The 20295-nt window shown below is 43.7% G+C and overlaps 1 protein-coding gene and 1 pseudogene across 1 annotated transcript in view; one reads left to right on the top strand and one right to left on the bottom strand.

Moving 5' to 3' along the window:
- Positions 1-497: 497 nt before the first annotated feature.
- Positions 498-20295, bottom strand: part of LOC143315969 (uncharacterized) — an 84807-nt gene continuing 65009 nt past the window's right edge. Inside the window, exons 9-12 of the mRNA XM_076723596.1 lie at positions 4342-4515; positions 2357-2530; positions 1278-1324; positions 498-1109 (exon numbers count right to left, since the gene is read on the bottom strand). Of these exons, the coding sequence (XP_076579711.1) occupies positions 559-1109; positions 1278-1324; positions 2357-2530; positions 4342-4515 (946 nt within the window). The 3' untranslated portion in view covers positions 498-558. The remainder of the gene's footprint in view (positions 1110-1277; positions 1325-2356; positions 2531-4341; positions 4516-20295) is intronic.
- Positions 13314-15029, top strand: LOC143316273 (THAP domain-containing protein 6-like; annotated as a pseudogene).

The following is a 20295-nucleotide window of genomic DNA, read 5'->3' as shown; positions in this document are numbered from 1 at the left end:
CTGTCACCTTCCTCATGTCTTAATACGTCAACAAACAGTTCAAGTGGTATCAGCCATCAGGAATTAGTTTGTGCTCACTTGATTCTTGGTTCAGCTCGATGTTGTTGAGTAAAATGAACCATGAAAACACAACATGAAGTGAAACAATCAAGATGATATCTGATATTTTAACGGTTATCCGTCTCCTTGATTTCTAATAATCTGTATCAGCCTTGAAAAAACCGTATCGGTGGATCTCTAGTCCTGATCTGAGAGACACAACAAACACTCACAGCAACATTCAGCTTTGATTGGAACAAGATCCAGAATTGAAATCAACACACAGCTGAAGGTTCAAGTCAACAGCGTTTCCACAGTTTAATGATCACAGCTTCCATCTTTAAAGGACTGGAAGTGGAAGAAGTTTACAAAGTAAACGAGGAATCTTTTCAATCATTTTCAACAAAGTTCATTGATCAATTTATTCCAATAACCTGAAAGACTGATGTGACTGAGATCCTGCACAGACTCAACTGATCTGTTCAGCAGTGTTTCTCTAACAGGAGGAGACTCTCCCTCCTACAGAGGACACAGAGACACTGAGGAACCAGACCAGGACCAGAACCCAAAGCCAGGATAAAGAGGTTCAGTGAATGTGGTGTTGAAGGTGTGGAGGTGGATCAGTGAGTCAGAGGAGACTCTGTAGAAGGACAGATTGCCAGCAGGACAGTCCACATACACTCCTACTCTGTGAGAGACAGAAGAGGAGGAGGAGGAGGAGGAGGAGGAGATGGGTGTTATTCTGTTATTGTGACAGACAGAGTAACGACCATCAGAGCAGAACAGATTCCAGGACTGATCATTCCATCCAAACAAACACTCTCTCCTGTCTCCTTTCCTTCTGATTCTTCTGTAACTCACTGACACAGAAACTCTTCCTCTCCACTCGACCTCCCAGTAACAGCGACCAGTCAGACCAGTTCCACACAGCAGCTGAGGCCACCAGTCAAACCTGTCTGGATGATCAGGATATGACTGATCCTCCTTCACATGTGTCATCGTCCTGTTGTTGTCAGACAGTTTGATGTTTCTGTTCACTGTGTTTGTGTCCAGTTTGAGTTCACAGGAATCTGATGGAGAGAAGAAGAAGAAAACAGCTGCAGTTATTGATCCATCATCTGTTGATTGATGGACAGTTTGATAATGACATCAGAGATGTGAATGAGTGATGTCACAGTTTGAAGATGGCTGAATGTGCTCTGCTTTGTTTTCATCAGTCAAATTAAAGACACACTTACACTTCCTCAGACCTGGTCTCAACCATCGGACTCCAGCAGGCTCCACCCTGAAAGGAGGAGGGGGGTCAGAGCAGCACGTCCTCTTTCAGCATGCAAACATGGACGTTACATCACTCTCATACACACAAACACAACATACTGATCCGGCCTGCTTCTCCCTGCTGCCCCTAAACCTCTTCAGCTCTGCTCAGACACTGACAGCGACACTGATTCTCTCTCATCATTAAATCTGCCTTCATCAGCTCATTTCCTCATTTCAATCTGTTGCTGACTTCTATTCTAAGCTGCTTCACTCATTGATCGCTCTCTTGCTCTCCCACCTGTGATGATCAATAATCAGTCTGACTTTGTCTTCACTGAACAAACCAACAGAGCTTTAATCATTGATTATTGGACACGGTTCTCCTCGTCATGTCCCATGTGACGAAGTGTGAATACTGTCAATAAATTCAATATCTGAGACAAGTCATCATGACTCTGTTGTGTGGAAATCTTTTCATGTCAAACTTCCTGAAGTTCACCGGAACAAGAAGAGCCACTTGATGTCTACACATGGAAATATTTACAAGCCATGTTTGCTGTGAAGACCATGTTCAGTTCAATTGTTCTCCACTGATGAAGGAACAGTCCAACATTTTGAGAAAAACACTTGAATGAAGCATCTCAAAAGTCCTGCTCTGTCCTGTGGTTATCAGGTTCCAGCAGATTGAACTAAATAGAACTGCTATGGACTTATTGGAAGCTTGTTTTTATGTCTTTTGAGGACAAAAAGGACATTTGTCAAACTGACAGACAGTTCTTTTACCATGCAGAGATCTGTCCAAACTGCATCAATTATGACCAACAGGTCATTATCATGTTTGTTCCTGGAGATGTTCTCCTTGAGACCTCCAACACAAATATGTCCTTTTCATGTTCAATCAGTGTTTATGTTGTGATCAAAGGACAAAGGTTTCCTACATGTGTGATTGTTCATGTCTCACTCACATCCACCATCAACCAAAAAGACAGACAACATGTTTCCAGCTCTTCCTCCTCTTTCACACTGACTGACTGTGGCTGCAGCAGCCTCTTCATACCTGAGAGTGTCCAGTCTGCAGTGAGGATCCTCCGGTCCAGCAGACAGCAGCTTCACTCCTGAGTCTCCTGGATGATTGTAGCTCAGGTCCAGCTCTCTCAGATGGGAGGGGTTGGATCTCAGAGCTGAGGCCAGAGAAGCACAGCCTTCCTCTGTGATCAGACAGCCTGACAGCCTGCAAACACCCAGAACAACACACATGGAAGATCATCTGAGGGTCCTGCTGTGTCCATCAAATCATTGATCTCAAAACACAGAGATCTGGTAGGCTGAGCAGCATCACATGGGCGGATGTACAACACATAATAATTCTCAACAGTTTCTGTGTTTGAGGTCAATGACTTCACACTCGACACTTCACTTCCTGAGGTCCTCAGCGACACCTTTGTGGTAATTAATCATGACTGAATCAGGAATAAAATGACATCCACTAATCAAAGTCACATGACAACAAAATATAAATGAGAATTTCCATCTCAGCCAGACTTCATTAATAAAAGGAACATTGAGAGAAAACATCTACCAATCAATGTATGTATGTGTCAAACGTGGACTTCTGAGGTTAAAAAAGGACGTCAACACTTTTATAACAAACAATAACTTGATCTGACCTGAGAGTTTCCAGTGCACAGTGTAGACTCTCCAGTCCAGCAGACAGCAGCTTCACTCCTGAATCCTGCAGGTTGTTGTTACTCAGGTCCAACTCTCTCAGACTGGAGGACTGGGATCTGAGGACTGAGGACAGAACTTCACAGCTTCTCTCTGAGAGGTTACAGCCACTCAGTCTGAAGAAGAAGAAGAAGAAGAAGAAGAAGAAGAAGAAGAACATTGATTTTAAAATGTTGAGTCTCTTCTCAGCATGTGTTCAAATCTTTGCTGTTCCATCATAAACATGTTGTAGATGTTCATTCATTGTCCTCATGTCTGTAAGAGCACAGTCATGTGTCCTTCATGAGGGGACACTGTCAGACCTGAATCCAGTTCCTGAGTGTCATGTTTAAACCTGCTGAGTGAAGTTTAAAGTTTCAGACTCTCGAATGTGCAGTTCGACATAAACAGGAGGATCTGAGAGTGACTGAGTGCTGAAACTAATATATGAAGTGAACGATTTAAAGGATCAGCAGTTTTCTGCCAGCATTCCTCTCTCATCTTATGTGCAGCAACAGTCTTGATTTTCCTCTTTTATTTTTTACATTCTCCAAAGCTCTCCATTATAACAACCTGTTCCTCTGGACTGAAGGAGGGGGGACATGATTGGTCCTTTTTGTGGTGACAAAGAGTCAAATGATGAAGCAAACGTCTCTTTTTATGGGAACGTGCACAGAGCCTGATGAAGGAAACCTGAGTTAACAAAGGAAGCTGATAACCACCGTCGTGATGCCGTTATCTCTGCCTGGAGTTCATGTTTAGTTGAGGCAGCTCACACAAAGGAAGCCTGGCTTGGTCCAATTTGTTTTGTCCTTCATCCCACTGAGCTTCACATGAGACAGCCTCTGTGCTGGACTCAAACTGCTGACTCACAGTCCTTCAGAATTCATGTTTTCCGTGACTCAGCACTCTGATCAATAGTAAATTCATCAAATTTAATGACCCATGCTGCACTTTGTGAAACCTCACAGTTGACAATATCCCTGTACACATTTTAATTACAGATCCGCAAAATATTTCTACAGCTACGAAACTTCATGACACATCCGCAAACTTGATTTTGAGGGTTTGTTTTTTTTTTAATTCACACATTCAAACACGCTCACATATTTTTCTGACATGCACAGAAAAGATGATCTACAACTGCAGACTGGGAAATTATTTCTGATCATCATGTCACAAACTCAAAATCATCAATCTCAGTCAGAGATCTGAAAATATACAAAATACACTGAAAGATTCAAATCCTGACATGAGAGAGACTGTTTAAACTAAATGAATCTCTAAATGTACAGAACTAACTTAAATCTGTCAACACAAACAGTAACTTGATCTGACCTGAGAGTTTCCAGTGCACAGTGTGGACTCTCCAGTCCAGCAGACAGCAGCTTCACTCCTGAATCCGGCAAGTTGTTGTGACTCAGGTCCAGCTGTCTCAGACTGGAGGACTGGGATCTGAGGACTGAGGACAGAACTTCACAGCTTCTCTCTGAGAGGTTACAGCCACTCAGTCTGAAGAGACACAGGAATGAAGCAAACAGTAAGTTAGATATCAGAGTATTTATTGACAAAGAAACTTCACTGTCTCTGTACTTACAGAGCTTTGTTGGAGGCTTTGACCACTGGCAGCAGCCTCAGAAGAGCCTCCTCTGAAGCAGAGAATTTCTTCAGGTCAAACACGTCCAGATCTTTTTCTGATGACAGTAAGATGAAGACCAGAGCTGACCACTGAGCAGGAGACAGTTTATCTGTGGAGAGACTTCCTGAACTCAAGGACTGTTGGATCTGATCCACCAGAGAACGATCATTCAGTTCATTCAGACAGTGGAACAGATTGATGCTTCGCTCTGCAGAAGATGTCTCTTCAATCTTCTTCTTGATATACTCAACTGTTACCTGATTGGTTTCTGTGCCACTTCCTGTCTGTGTCAGCAGGCCTCGTAGGAGAGTCTGACTGTTCTGCAGGGAAAGACCCAGGAGGAATCGGAGGAACAAGTCTAGGTGTCCATTTGGACTCTGTAAGGCCTTGTCCAATGCACTCTGGTGTAACTGTGTTAGTTCATGTTCTCTGTCTCTAAAGACTTTTGACCAGCAGGAGGTTGCTTGTTCTTCAGACAGCAGATTGACTCGAGACTTGAGGAAGGTCAGATGGACATGAAGAGCAGCCAGAAACTCCTGAACACTCAGATGGACGAAGCAGAACACCTTGTCCTGGTACAGTCCTCTCTCCTCTTTGAAGATCTGTGTGAACACTCCTGAGTACACTGAGGCTGCTCTGATATCGATGCCACACTCTGTCAGGTCTGATTCATAGAAGAGCAGGTTTCCTTTCTGCAGCTGCTCAAAAGCCAGTTTTCCCAGAATCTCAATCATCTCCCTGGTCTCTGGAGTCCACTGTAGATCTGACTCAGCTCCTCCATCATACTTCATGTTCTTCACTTTGGACTGAACCACCAGGAAATGGATGTACATCTCAGTCAGGGTCTTGGGCAGCTCTCCTTCCTCTCTGGTCTTCATCACATCCTCCAGAACTGTAGCAGTGATCCAGCAGAAGACCGGAATGTGGCACATGATGTGGAGGCTTCGTGATGTCTTGATGTGGGAGATGATTCTGTTGGCCTGCTCCTTGTCTCTGAACCTCTTCCTGAAGTACTCCTCCTTCTGTTCATCAGTGAACCCTCTGACCTCTGTCACCATGTCAACACACTCAGGAGGGATCTGATTGGCTGCTGCAGGTCGTGTGGTTATCCAGAGGCGAGCAGAGGGAAGCAGGTTCCTCCTGACGAGGTTTGTCAACAGCACATCCACTGAGGTGGACTTTGTAGCATCAGTCAGGATCTCATTGTTGTGGAAGTCCAGAGGAAGTCGACACTCATCCAGACCGTCAAGGATGAACAAAAGCCTGAAGTCTTCAAACCTGCAGATTCCTGATTCTTTGGTTTCAGGAAAGAAGTGATGAACAAGTCCCACCAAGCTGATTTTTTTCTCTCTCAACACATTCAGCTCTCTGAAAGTGAATGGAAACATGAACTTTATGTCCTGGTGGGCTTTGTCTTCAGTCCAGTCCAGAGTGAACTTCTGTGTTAAGACTGTCTTCCCAATGCCAGCCACTCCCTTTGTCATCACTGTTCTGATTGGTTCATCTCGTCCAGGTGGTTTAAAGATGTCTTCTTGTCTGATTGTGGTTTCTGGTCCGTGTGGTTTCCTGGATGCTGTTTCAATCTGTCTGACCTCATGTTCATCATTGACCTGTCCAGTCCCTCCCTCTGTGATGAAGAGCTCTGTGTAGATCTGATTCAGGAGGGTCCGCTTTCCTGCTTAAGCGATCCCCTCAAACACACACTGGAACTTCTCCTTCAGGTTAGATTTAAGTTTACGCTGACAAACTGAGGCAAGATGTTCTGAATGAAGACACAACAAATAAATCAATAAGTGACTGATAAAGTTCAGATGAGAATTTAATGTCCTTGTCTGAACATATTTTGGTCCATCTGTTGAGACATCAGTGAATGTTCCACTGATCCAGCAGTTGAACCTTTAGAGAAATCCTCTTACTGCTCTGCAGACGCTCAGCCAGCTCCTCCTCCTTCATTTTCCTCAGGAAGTGCTGTGTGATCTTCAGAAATGCCTCTCTGCTGCTCCTCCTCTGGTCTGCATCCTCACTGTCCAACACCTCCTCATCCTCCCCCTGACTCTCTAAGCATTCTGGCTCATCTGGACTCAGAATGGACTTGATCTTCTTCAGCTCGTTCCTCACAAAAGAGACAATGTTCTCCTCCAGCAGCTGGAACAGAAGATGATATGAATGACACAAACTGAAATCATGGAAGCAAACATCAGATCCATGTTGGACAGACTGATGGTCCACTGGTCTAAAAAGTGCAGCATGGAGATTATTGTGAACAGAATAGATGTGAAAGCAGCTGTTGTACATGTACAGACCATAAATATGGAGTCCAGGTGGGTTTGATGCTGCTGGACAGACTGACCATTGGGAACCTCTGAGCTCTCCTGGTGGACTCTGTGGAGGAATCATGAAGAATTAGCTCACATCATGTCCGTCCACACAGAGACAAACACAAGCTGAAGGTCCTTTGAGCTGAAGTGTTAATTCCAACATTGAATCAGATGGTTTCCACTGACATTAAAGTGTTGCTCGTACTGCTGATCCCACCGTGAATCAACAGTCCAGTCTGCATTTCTGTGCAGCTTTCACTTACTGTGTTGGTTCACCAGCTTGTCTGGTTGAGTCCCTCCAGTTCTCATTGACCCCTATAATACTGTGGACAGCATCACACAGCTCACACAAGCTAACTGGATGCTACCTGTCCAGCACAAATTGGCAGTGAGTCACAATAAACTGAGTGAAACATGAGAAAAGCAAAGAGAAGCAGAGAATACTGGATCAAAGCAAAGCTGAGGGTGATTTCACATCCAACTGTTTCAAATGAAAGCTGGAACGTTCTTCTCTGGACTACATGAAGGAAACAGGTGCAGCTGTTGCTCATAGAAGTTGTTCTGGCTCTTTCTTTTACTCTTGGACAACATGTATTTGTTCTTGTCCACTTGTTTGACACACAACACATATTTGAGCTTTGTCTCCTCTCTGAGCTCCTGCAGTCTTTAGTTACCCATAACACCCTTCTCTGCATCAGACGTCTTCACAGAGGCACAACTCCAGCCTGATGTGAGGCGCCATGATGCCGCCGTCAGTGTCGTTCTTGACTTTGTGAATCCATCAGCAGCATCAATCACAAACAGACTGTGTGTTTCCTCAGACTCTCTGTGTTGCTTCATTCTGTGTTTCACAGCAGCTGATCTCAGTCCAGCTGTTATCACTGACATGTTTGTGTTTGTGTTGTCACATGACTGAAAACCACAACATGTTGATTTGATGGAGGAACTCAGTGGAATCAGGATTAGCCTTCTTTAGAATCTGTTAGCCTCAATCAAGTCACTGTTTATACTCATGCAGTCATCAGTCAGAAGGTGTGTGTGGAGGAAATGTTCAACTGGAGTCAAGAGTTGAAAATGGTTATACTGGGCAGCTTCCACATGTGAGGATATAAACGAATGAGAAGAAGAACGATGCTGAAAATAAACAAACAGGTTTAAAAAACTCTGGATAAATAGCAGTTCAAACAAGAATCTGTAAGATTTTAATGTTTTCAACAGTTTACCTCTTTGCAGCAGACGGTTGATCTACTTTAAAGTCATTGAGGCGACCTATCGACTGTTCACTCTTCAAGGACACACAGCTGGGTCCAGGTCCAGGTCCAGTTACAGGTCCATCAGAGGCTGGTCTCCCATAGATCCTGTCAGACACAGAGGAAGACCACCAGGGATGGAAATGGACTTTTTCTTCTTCAGACTCAGAAGCTGCTGGAGAAACTAGCAGCTATGAGCAAGAAAAGGATCAACACACCAAAGTTCAATCAATCATGAAGCTGAATGACTTCAGTCTGTGGATCATCGCTTCTTTTGTCCATCAAATCTCGGACCAAAGCAGGACTCAACGGACTGATTTCTCAGCAGATTTTACTGTGATTTACAGACAACAAACTAAACTGTGGAGTCCATCAGCACCGACTCTGTTGGTCTGTTTTCTAACGTTTGTATCACGAGACTCAGCACAAATATCCTGACTGTTATTTAGAGACGATGGTCGCTGAAGCATTTCAGTCCAACATTCAAAGAGGAAGTTTGATGGTAAAGAGACTTTGGAAGGTCCCCACTGGATTTGTGCTGAAGTCTCATATTATCCTCAGCTTTCAGTGTCCACATGTGGACATGTCAGTGCTGTTTAGGGACAGATTGGACAAATGTCCTTTAACACTAATCTATCTCTAACCTTCATCATCATTCAAGGACAACATGGACATTAGAAGGACAACTGGTCAGACTGGATTTAATGAGAACAAACATCAGCAGTGGACAACATGACGAGGACATATGGACATTTCAGGTCAAATTGTCCGACATGAGTTTAATACTGAGAACAACTTACTGTCCATCAGAGACATGTTGCTGTTTAAAAGAAATGGGGAAATCCATTGACCGGTCGCTCCTGAAGGACACACAGCTGGGTTTAGGTCCAGGTCCAGGTCCAGGTCCAGGTCCAGGTCCAGGTCCAGCAGAGTCTGGTGGGTCCTGCTGCTCTGGCCTTCAACACAACACACACAGAGCTTTGAGTGTGAATAATGATGGTGGAGAGATTCAAGTGCTCTGACATGGAGATGAGTCCTGGACAGTCAGAGTTCCTGGTCTCACCTCTGAGCTTCGGTCTGGCCGTCATCGTCCCCACACAGACTGGTTTTAGAGGGATGGACTCCCTCCTCTCTGTCCTCACACCGATTCATGCTGCTGAACTCACGTCAGCTCACACACACTTTGATCTGGAGAGGAAGCACAAATCATTCATGTGCACATCAGCTGAAATCATCCTTTCATGGTTTCTCCTGTCCAAATATCAGCTGCTCCTCCTCTGATTGGCTGTTATCTCGTCTTTCATATCAGTGTCAGCTGAATGCAGTCAGACAGCAGTGTGAGGCCGAGCTGCTGTACTTCTATCAGTCCACTAGATGGCGCCATGAAGCTGCAGTGAAGTGAACACACACTTGATGGCTGGACGACCGTTGACATCCACTGACACACTCTGACTGAATCTGACAGGAAGTTTCAGTTTGTGGAATATTCAGTAAATTCAACATGACTGAAAGTTTCTTTATGCCTGAATGATCCTCGATCATCGATAAGTGAAGGAGAAAGTCAAATATTTACACAGGAGGAATGTAAAATAGCAGAAATATTCAAGTACAGTACAAGTACTTCCAGACTGTATTTAATAACGGTACTTGAGTAAACTAGTTACTTTCCACCACTGAGAGATCCTTTCAAAATAAAAGCCTGTCTCAATCAAGCCCTCTCAGGTCATATTAAAAGAGGAATCTTTGATTTGATTCTTGATCACATTGAAGCACAAAGTGAGAAAAAGCAGTGACACTCGTTGCTGTTGGAGGAGAGTTCAGAGCTCTGAGAGCTCATTTAGTGACACAGTTACAGATTGAATTGAGAAATAAAAGGTTTCAGCTCCTCACAGCCCTCTGAATGCTCCTTCCTGCTGTCTCCACATCAACTATTGAGGATCAACTCGCTCTGCTTCTGCTCTTATTCCAGCGTTTACATTCACAAACATCCACACAACATGGCCGATGTTTTTAACGGAGCTGCTTTCACCTCCTTCGTCCAGAGTTCACAGTTAAACTCTTTGGAGAAACGATGGACGGAGCTGCAGATCGATGCCGTTTGTGCTGAAGCTCAGATAACGACAGCTTGACTAAAAAACACCTGAAACGAGTTACTTTACCTTCAGCTGGAGCTTCAGAGGAGAAAACAAACTGCGACACACCAAAGGCAGGAAGTGAAAATAAACTTTAAACAGTCGTCCAACTGGAGAAGCCAGTTTACACCAACAAAAGTGATCAAACTGGCTGACAAGCCCGAATTTGCAGGTCTGTTTGAAGCTGCTTCGTTGGTTTGGGACACTTCAGCTGCAACGACAGCTGGTCCGACTGCTTCTGCTGATGATCGCAATCAGATGACATGATAGAGTCGGTCAGTGGGTTATTTTAGCTGTTTAGCAGCAAAAGGAACGGAGCTGCAGACGTCAGATGGAGTCAATGGACTTCATGATATGAACCAAAGATAAACAAAGCAATGAACAGCTGGAAAAGACCCTCTCCTCTTAGGAGACTTGGCTAAAATGCTGCTTTACTGTGACTCTACAAGTGATTGAAGTTTACAGGTTTGTGAGATTTGGGTTCTCATCAAACACACTTGTGGCCGTCAGATTGGACTTTTGTCCAGTGCTGTCAGGAAGGAAGCATGTTAGCGCCATCGTGTCTTCGATTGGAATTCATTTCTGTGTTAATGACTCAGGATGATGAGACATCTTTGCTCTTTCTTGTCTGTTACCTCTGAAAGAACATTTCTGCACCCCAAGTGATAAAAAGCACTTTTATATCCAGGTACAACAATGCACCTGCTGCAAAGGTGCTGAACTGTTCGCCAATGAGCTACAGCTGGAGCCACACGCCATGTTGTACCTTTATGAGGCACAAATGTTCCCTTACAATCAGAGACAAAATGGATTGAAAGAACAATGAAACTGAATCCTTTTTTACATGTGAACTGATCAGTTTTCAACACACATGTGGAGCACCGATTTACAGATTTAAAGAGGAGGCTTCAAATTCTGAGCGTAACACGCAGAAAATGAACAGGATATTAATTCTACATCAAACACATTTAGGAAATTCAAATGTAGGATGCTTTTCAACTCCTTCCAGGAACTCCATGACAATAAAAACATGAATTGAAAAATTAGAGCTTGAAAACAATCAGTTAATGAGTTGCTTCACTGCATTTTTACTGGCAGCAAATCAGGATTTGTCAGCGTGACGCTGGAGCCTCCTGGGTTCAAGCCCTGAAGTGTGAAAGGTTTGGATGATTTGCAGCAGCAACATGAAAACAGTTTCCAAAGATGAGATGTTTCAGACGCCCAGGCAGCACACTCGCTGCATCAGCTGTTTTTATCATCAGGGGTTTTAACAGGAAGGTTTAAAGGTGCAGCAGCATGAAGAGCATGCGACACGAGGAGGTCTGAAATGGGAACCAGCTATTCTGGATGGAAAACAAACTCAGTTTATATGACGTGTTAGTCTTAGTCTGAGTACTTAGTTTAGTCTTAATCATAAAAGTCTGGCATGGACTTAATCTGTATGTGATGACCCACTGAAGAAATCATTTCATCATATATTAAAAGTTAATCAAACAGGACATTCATTTTTCAGTTTAGCCATATTTTTTCTGGATAAATGCAGCAAATTTACCTTGAAAGTTCCCTGTAAACAGAAAGGTGGACTTTATGGGTGCACTTAGCGTCTATTTTTCAAACTACGCTCATTAAAAGAAGAAGCAAAGAAAACACTAACACAGCTGACCAAGTCTACAAAATCCAAGCTTTAAATCAAGCATGTCTGCAGGAGACGGTTCATTCCTGAATCCAAGCAGTCGTTTAGTGTTGGTGTATTTACGTGAGGTGGACCGTCAGTACTGCAGGACAGTCCAGACGCCTCCTCTCCCACAGTGAGGGTCCATCTGTCCTCTGAAGACAGACGTCAGGAGGTTCAGTCGGGCCCTGAAGTCCATTCCTGCATTGCATAAAAAGAACAACAATAAAAGTCACTGCAGCTCGTTCAGACTCAAAACTCCTTCACAGACTGAATGACCTCAACTGGAAATGTTTATTTTACAGTGGCAGCAATTTCATGACACTGTCGAGACGTCTTTATGTGTCTTCAGACGCTCATTTTGTCAACTTTCACATGAAAGTCAACAGACACCAACATGGATTTCTGTTGTCAAAAGACAGAAAACGCTCAGATTGCGACAGATAACGACAGCGACATGTTTTTACACCACCAACAGCTGGACGCAGTAAAAACACATCAACATCACTCCAGTATCCTGGAAAAAGTTCTTATTGAGAACAGAGAGAAATCTTGTCCATCGTCCTTGTGAGTGTCCTGGACTCTCAGATCACTGCATCATACAGATGGTCCCAACATTGAGACAGCACCTGAAGAGGACTAAACCATCCAGGACCACAGGAAGGTGATGGACTCCAGAAGCAACTGACATGCTCCAGGATGCATGGAGTGTCCTGACTGGGAGTCTCAGAGAATCCATGAGGACAACAACAACAACATATATCAACATATACAAAACAGCAGGTCTGTGCTTCAACACCTTATACAGCAGGTGTGAGAGGTCCCCGACCACAAACTCTGATGGCCCACTGTCCCCCCACTGAGGGTTCTGCATGATGCCAGAGCCAGACAGCAGGCCAGGAGGACAGTGGCTGTGGTTTGACTCTAAAGTTCTGGCCATCTCTGACACTCTGGACCTTTATTGATACTTGTGTAGCCCGATGGTCGAATTATGGGTTAATAATAATGTGTGTGAGCATAAAGGGTTAACTTCATTTGATTTATCCTGAAAACCAGAAATAAAAACACGAGACATAAAATGAAACTAAGAGGATAAAATGACATTTAATAAGAGACAATAGTAATAATTTGAGAACACTTAAAATATCTGTGTACCTAAAATATAGGACTATGATTGTAAATGAGCAGACGCATAAACATATAAAGAGTAGACGTCGCATTGGTTGCTGGGGCGTAAGAAATGCGGCCGCCATCTCGGACCGGTCATCGTACTTCTAGTTGAGCAGCAGAAAGAACAAGATGCCAGAGCACTGTGCCGCATATTCATGTTCAAATCAGCGGACCATCGAAAACAGGGCACGAGGGATTACGTTTCACAAGTACGATTGAACATTACTATTGGTTGTATTTTGTGAATCGAATATTACTGTACTGTATTTATGCCCACCAGCGAAATCGTAGCCAGCTAGCTAGGCTATGCCGGTGTTCACCCGTCTATGAACTGAGACTTTATAAGCCATATTCCATAACACTGACTTAGATTACAACTGACACAAGAATGCTAAAACAAATATTACTGGTATAACATTGACCAGCGAATTTTACTCAGGTGGCACAGACTGTATTATTCACATGTAATTCACCCTAACAACAGTAAGCTACCTCTCATGTCTCATACCCACCCCACTTACTTAAAAATACAGACAACTGAACATCTGACTGTAGAATAGTTTGCAAACAAGGTTATTCACAGTTTTAGTAGTTTTGGTTCATTATCAACAGATATGCATCAAAATAGTTGCATCGAGTTTTGTTGAAGAGGGGTTGTAAGAAATTTGAAGGAAGAAAAATAAGCTTGACCTCTTTTGTAAAACGTTTTTGTGTAGACTCCCAAATCTCCCATTTTCATTTTGAAGGTTTCCCAAAGACAAAGACGTAAGGAAGAAGTGGGAGGTGGCTTTGAGGAGGGAAGGATTCACTGCAAGTGATTCCTCAGTGCTTTGCTGTGAACATTTTAAGCAGCGTTATTCCATCCATCTTCAGCTTCCCAGTTCACCTCCAAAGAGTAGGTGTATCATCATAAGGCTATTAGCATTCATAAACGTAAATATTCTATTGTCAATCACAGGGCAGGGTGAGGTACTTACCCCTGTATATTCTTTTTCATTTTAGCCTGAAAAGGGCAGGACTACATCTACTTCCAGAAGAGCTGAAGAGAGCCTGTCCATGGCCTCTCAGGATGATCCAGAAACTGGAACCTCACACCCACAACCTCAACCTAATGATGTGAGTATTTCTACTGGAAACATCATATCATAATGGTCCTGGACATTTTCAAATCTCACTTGTTTGCTGCCACTCATATTAAACACACTCACACATAAACCCATTCACATGCAATTGAAGACATGTTGAACATGCATTCCTGACACACACACTCACACTCACACTCACACTCACACACACAGTGCTGGCAGTGGCTTTGACAGGTGATGACTATAAGAAAGAATGTGGGCCATTCACTAGTGGTGTCAAAGTGATGTGTGTGAAGTGAAACATCACTCAAACCATGTTCATCCCTCTCTCTAGGATCACGGCTATGCTTTGCCTGCTTCTCCTACCGCTCTTAAGACCAGACTCAATGAAGCCCTAGCAAGAGTGGAAAGTCTGGAGCGAGAGAAGAACGCCATGGCCAGAGAAAAGAGGGCAAAGACCACAGTAGAGAGTCTTTTGGGGGATTTGAGGGAAAAGGACCTCATTAATGAAGAGCTCAAAGAGAGGCTTGAATTCTACTCAGGTAAAACGAAATTAACACTTTGAAATTCATGTACATGTTATTCTTACACTCTTTATTAAACTCCTTAGTTATTATCTGAAGGGGACTGATTCATTTTTGCTCATAAAATTTCAGATCTTCAGATAGACTTCATGGCAAAGCAGGGCCATGAGTATACAAAAGACTACAGGGAGTTTGCGCTCACGCTCCATCTACATGGTCCGAAGGCATACAACTAGAGCCGCTTCAGACCAGTTTCTCGCATCCGGTGACTGGTGAGAAAGTATTTGTAATGATGGATGCTTGCCACATGTTCAAGTTGGCACGTAATATGTTGCAGGTAAATGATGATCGTTGTAGACCTATTTGTACAAGTTATGACTCTGCTGCTAAAACTTATATCTAAATATTGTTATTTGATCATTTGCAGTTATGGCTGGACGATCACATTATGCTGTTTGCACTTGTTTGAGCAGTGGCTGATTCTTATTCTGCAAGCTTACAGTCCAATTGCAACGACCACTGGACAGAACAATTGGAGGTACATTAATCATCTCAATGATGTGCAAAAAAGGATGGACTGCACGCTGCCAATAAAATTACAGACAAACATGTCTACTTTGAGAACCACAAGATGAGGGTGTCCCTGGCTGCGCAGACACTGAGTCCCTCTGTGTCAGTGGCTCTCCGCACAATGAGGGATCTTGGGTACTCTCAATTTAAAGACTGTGAGGCAACGGCAGAATTCATTGAGGTAATACTATTAATGATTATAGAACCAAGTACATGTTTAAAAAAAATAAAATAAAATTTGATTTGAGCATCAGGAACAATTTGTTGACAATTCTGACTGACTCTAAATTCATCATGAATACAAAAATTTGTACATAACCTTCACAGATGTTTGAGTGGTAAAGCTCTGAAATTTACTGTAGTACAAAGCAGAACTATGGAAATAAGGAAGTCAAGCAAGTACTAATATTTGCATATTAACTCATTGAACATACAGTTTATACAGAGAACAGAGTACTTATTTCTAAACTGTATGTTCAATGAGTTAAGATGCAAATATTAGTATTTGCGTGACTTCCTTATTTCCATAGTTCTGCTTTGTACTACAGTAAATTTCAGAGCTTTACCACTCAAATAGATGAGTATTGATTGCAACTATCTGATACCTAATGAAACCCTGTAATGATAGTGATTTAGATGCCGATATTTCTTCATAGATGATTGACAGGCTGTTCGACATAATGAATGGACGCAATCCTCGTGCCAAAGGATTCAAAGCACCCTTGGGTGCTTTGAATCAGATGGAGAGAAAAGCGTTTTTGTCGAGATCCAGGGAGTACTTGCTCACTTTGGTGACAAAAGATGGAACACCCCTTCACCGATCGAAGAGGTCTATTAAAATAGTGCTTGTTATTCATGCATGAACAGTTCGTGACATGAGTTCAACGACACTTTGTTCCCGTATGCATTGAGTTCCTAACATGCTCCGTTCTCTACATCAGGTTCATATGATGCTACTGTTACAATGTTTTTTCTTTAGTTTTGTCTCTGTTCACATTGTAACATGATGCTCGTTTATTTAAATGTTTTTCAGTGTTCAGTTTTGTTTATGTCGGAAATGTCTTGTATTCAGTGTGTTTAAGGTTTCTAAATGGTATGTATTACATAACATCAAGTACATGTCGATGTCAAAATGGTAGGTATTGCACATGTTCTTGTTCTCAAGTCCTCCCAGTTCTGCAATTATATTGTTCCAAGTTAGTTAAGTGTCCTAAAAGTATACTGTATAAGTTAAAGAAGAAACTGATCGCATTCCTAAAAACATGGATGCAAACTAATTATCTATCTGCTCTGGTAGCTGTTTACCATTTTCATTCTCTGTGAGTTTGCATCCCTGTGATAGGCACTCAACAATTGGTGATTACACATTACTGATGGATGTGATGGAAAATTCACTTTACTGCTTTGAATGAACAAAATTACATGGTGCTTTCTTGGGGTGTCTTGTTTCACCATGATCAGAGTAATAAAACTTTTTTCTTTTGCAGGTACTAGTCTGTCATCGGCTTTGTCATCAATGTTGACACATTGATGCTGATGATTCCTGAACTGCTCCAAGTTCAGCGGTATGTGCTCACCTTCAGGTTCAGCCAGGATCACTTGGAGCTCCTATTTAATTCAATCAGAGCGTCAGGTAGGATTGATGTTATTTTAATTACAATAAATTCTGAAAATACACTTAATTAATACCTTTATATGTTATGTCTTGGGAGTAATTACGTATTGTGTGCCTGTTTTCCATACAAGGCGGCTGGAATAACAATCCATCTGCAGGCCAGTTCCAGGCCATCTTCCGCCGTCTGATGGTTCAGTGTGGTGTCTCACCTAGTGAGACCGGCAATGTGGCAGCCCAAGATGACACTGTAGCTGTGTCCCAATTCAGCGGCTGCATCCTTCGGAGGACCCAGCCCCCGGAGACTGCGTAGGCTGGGTCCTCCGAAGGCTCCTCCGTCGGCCGCATCAACTATCGGTAAATGGAACGGTCTAGCCTTCAGAGCATTTCCTGATTGCGTCACAACGTCATAACTTCTTCCCTCCTAACCCGGGAAAAACACACGTAAGGGGTGCAGAGATGCGCCCGTACAACTCCTATCGCTTGTAAGAGGAGCGAAATGTAGCCCATTATACAACTTACAAATTCACCTGATGTGAATATCTTCACAGTTACAATAAGATATTAGCTGACATGCGAGCTTGTAACATTTGTAAGTGAAGGGTTTTAATAAGGCTAACAGTTAACTGAGCTCCTCATATCAACAGGTTGCCATTATTAAAAAAAACAATCTGTGTGCAAAGCATCTTGGGATATGGGAGGCCGCGAAGGATAGTAGCGATGCGTCCTCCGAATACAGGGAAAAGGAGGATGCATTTGTCGGCTGCATTTGTCGGATCCTTCGAATTTGGACGAATTGGGACAGCCTTCACACACCGTTATGACGTAATCGGCCTTCAAATTCACCCTCCGAAGGATGCAGCCGCTGAATTAGGACACACTCTTTGGTGTTTCCATTCATCTGACTCACTTTGATTCCTCACGTGGGCTCCCTCCTCTTCATTAGTGGGATGATGCTGCCCCCTGCTGGACTGGAAGAACTCGACATCTGCACAGTGTCATGAAGGTGTTGGCGACTCAAAACCTGACAGGACAAAACACCTTCACTGAACTAAAGAGAGCAGCTTCATCTCAGTCTGCGGTTTAGCTTTTTGTCACACTGTGGCCAAAAGTATGTGGACGGCTGAACTTTCACTCAGTGTGTGATTAACGTGACTGTGACACTGTGTTCATGCCTGTGCTGCCACATCAACCTCCAGTCTTCTGCGCTCAGCCTTTCCAGCAGATACTGAAGCTGCTGTTTGATCCCAGTCGGACACCAGAGCATCACTGAGGTCCAACACTGATGTTGGTGATCCGGGGCCTCATTTATAAAATATTGCGTAGAATCCATACTAAAAGTGTGCATACACCCAAAAGCTGAAAATGGCGTGCGCCAAAAAATATTCGGATTTATAAAACCGTGCATACTCACACCTGCACGCAATTTTCCCTTTATAAATCACACTCCACCTGGAAGATTGCGCAGGTGGATTCACCTCACATCTCGCCCCCGACACGCCCACATTTTAGCATAAATGGTCAATGCAAAGTACCTCATGAATGTCTTTGCATATAAATATGCCTGCTGATCAATGGCATTTTACATTCGATCATGGCAGAGAAAAGAAAAAGAAACGGGAGACTGAAATCGAGGTGCATGTGGGTGAGGTGGAGGCCAGAAAGGATAATTTGTTTGGTGGTCACAGTAGTGGCGTCACGACTAAAATAAAAAAAATGAGTGGCAGGAGCCTTGCTCCCTGCTGAAATTCCTCATGTCGGGGAGGTGGTTGTGGATCGGGGTCCTCGTGGTGTGGGGGAGGGAGGTCATGCGGGAGGGGAACAGCATTCCCCAGTGCCACATTGCGCAAAACTCCACAAGCCATTATTATTTTACATACCTTTGTCGGGTGATAAAGCAGTCTGCCCCCCGAGGCATCCAAACACCTCCACCGACCTTTGAGGAGGCCGATGGCTCCCTCCACGACGGAGCGTGTGCCACATCGAAGCGCACCTCCTCTGCACTCTGCGGGTTGGTGAAGGGGGTGAGGAGCCAGTGCTTCAGGGGGTAGCCACTGTCACCTGCAAGGTATAACAGAAGAGTAATTATAAATCAGGCTTTAATGGGTAGAATCTATACAATGGCGTTTATGTACTTACCCAGGAGCCAGCAATCATGCGCAGCGCCTGCCTGCAGTCTGCTCCCTACACTACTGTGCATCAGGATGAATGAGTCATGTGTTGACCCAGGCCACCGTGCCACGACATTCGTCAAGATCATGTCCATATCAAACACTTACCTGTCGGCTAATTCCTGCTGAAAGGAGCCAGTCGCCAGAAACCCCAGAGTGGTCAGCACCTGGATATGCACCGGGATGGCGCGGTTCCGGCGGGTGGGTCCATCTAACACTGGGCCCAGTTCAGCACATAGATCCAAGAGCACCGCTCTAGGGAATCTAAATTGGCTTATTAGCCAGTCATCATCATGGGCCAGGAAATCTCCGTGGTCCCTAAAACTTCTCTCCATCCTGATCCTACCTTGTGCATGATCTTCCAGCAGGGCCAGCGCATCCATTGTGCAGCATTACTCACGAGTGTCACCGCACTATTTATATGCTTCCTCAGCAAATTGAATGATTGTTACACACCTTGTCACAATTAATACTAATCCATCAGTGCCATCCACTGCTCTGTATCATTTGAAGATGGAAGTATGATATATGAACATTGTGCATACAGTAGTAGGCCTAACAGCTCACTGAAGGAACACATCTATAACACTGCAGACTTGGGTGTTTGTGATTACACGGGTTGCCCGTGATTGCCCGTTTTGTGCGTAAGCAAGTTTTATAAATGAGGTCCCGGGTCCACTCCTTTGATACGTCACAAAGTGGCTTTGATCTATCAGAGGTGACATCAACATTCCACTGAGCTCAGGGCTTGAGGGAGGTCATTGGTTTCCATAGCAACAATAAAGACAATATTGAAGTCCTCATTGACAAACCAACTGCCGACACACTGGAAACATCAGCTGACAGGCCACGAATGCACTCTTTTAACTGACTTTTGTAACGGTCCACTGCTGTCAAACTGGACTGATCCGTATGCTCCCGTCAGACTGTTCACTGGTTTTGAAAACTGTTCTGGTCCTTTACTCGAGCCTGTCGACCCTGCAGGTGTTGTTCTGGGGGATGCCTCAGGGCAGTCACTATACAAACTAATGGTAAAGACCTTGGACCAGAGCAAACTGAACAGGCACAGTGACACCCCATGGAGGACACACTGGAGTTTAAATCCTGACTTTAAACCTGCATAAAGGTCTCTATACAAACCTCCTTTAA

This window comes from Chaetodon auriga, chromosome 23, assembly GCF_051107435.1.
Source record: "Chaetodon auriga isolate fChaAug3 chromosome 23, fChaAug3.hap1, whole genome shotgun sequence".
NCBI classification, from domain to species: domain Eukaryota; kingdom Metazoa; phylum Chordata; class Actinopteri; order Chaetodontiformes; family Chaetodontidae; genus Chaetodon; species Chaetodon auriga.
The sequence above is the reverse complement of the archived record's forward strand: the minus strand, read 5'-3'. Positions and strand labels throughout refer to the sequence as shown.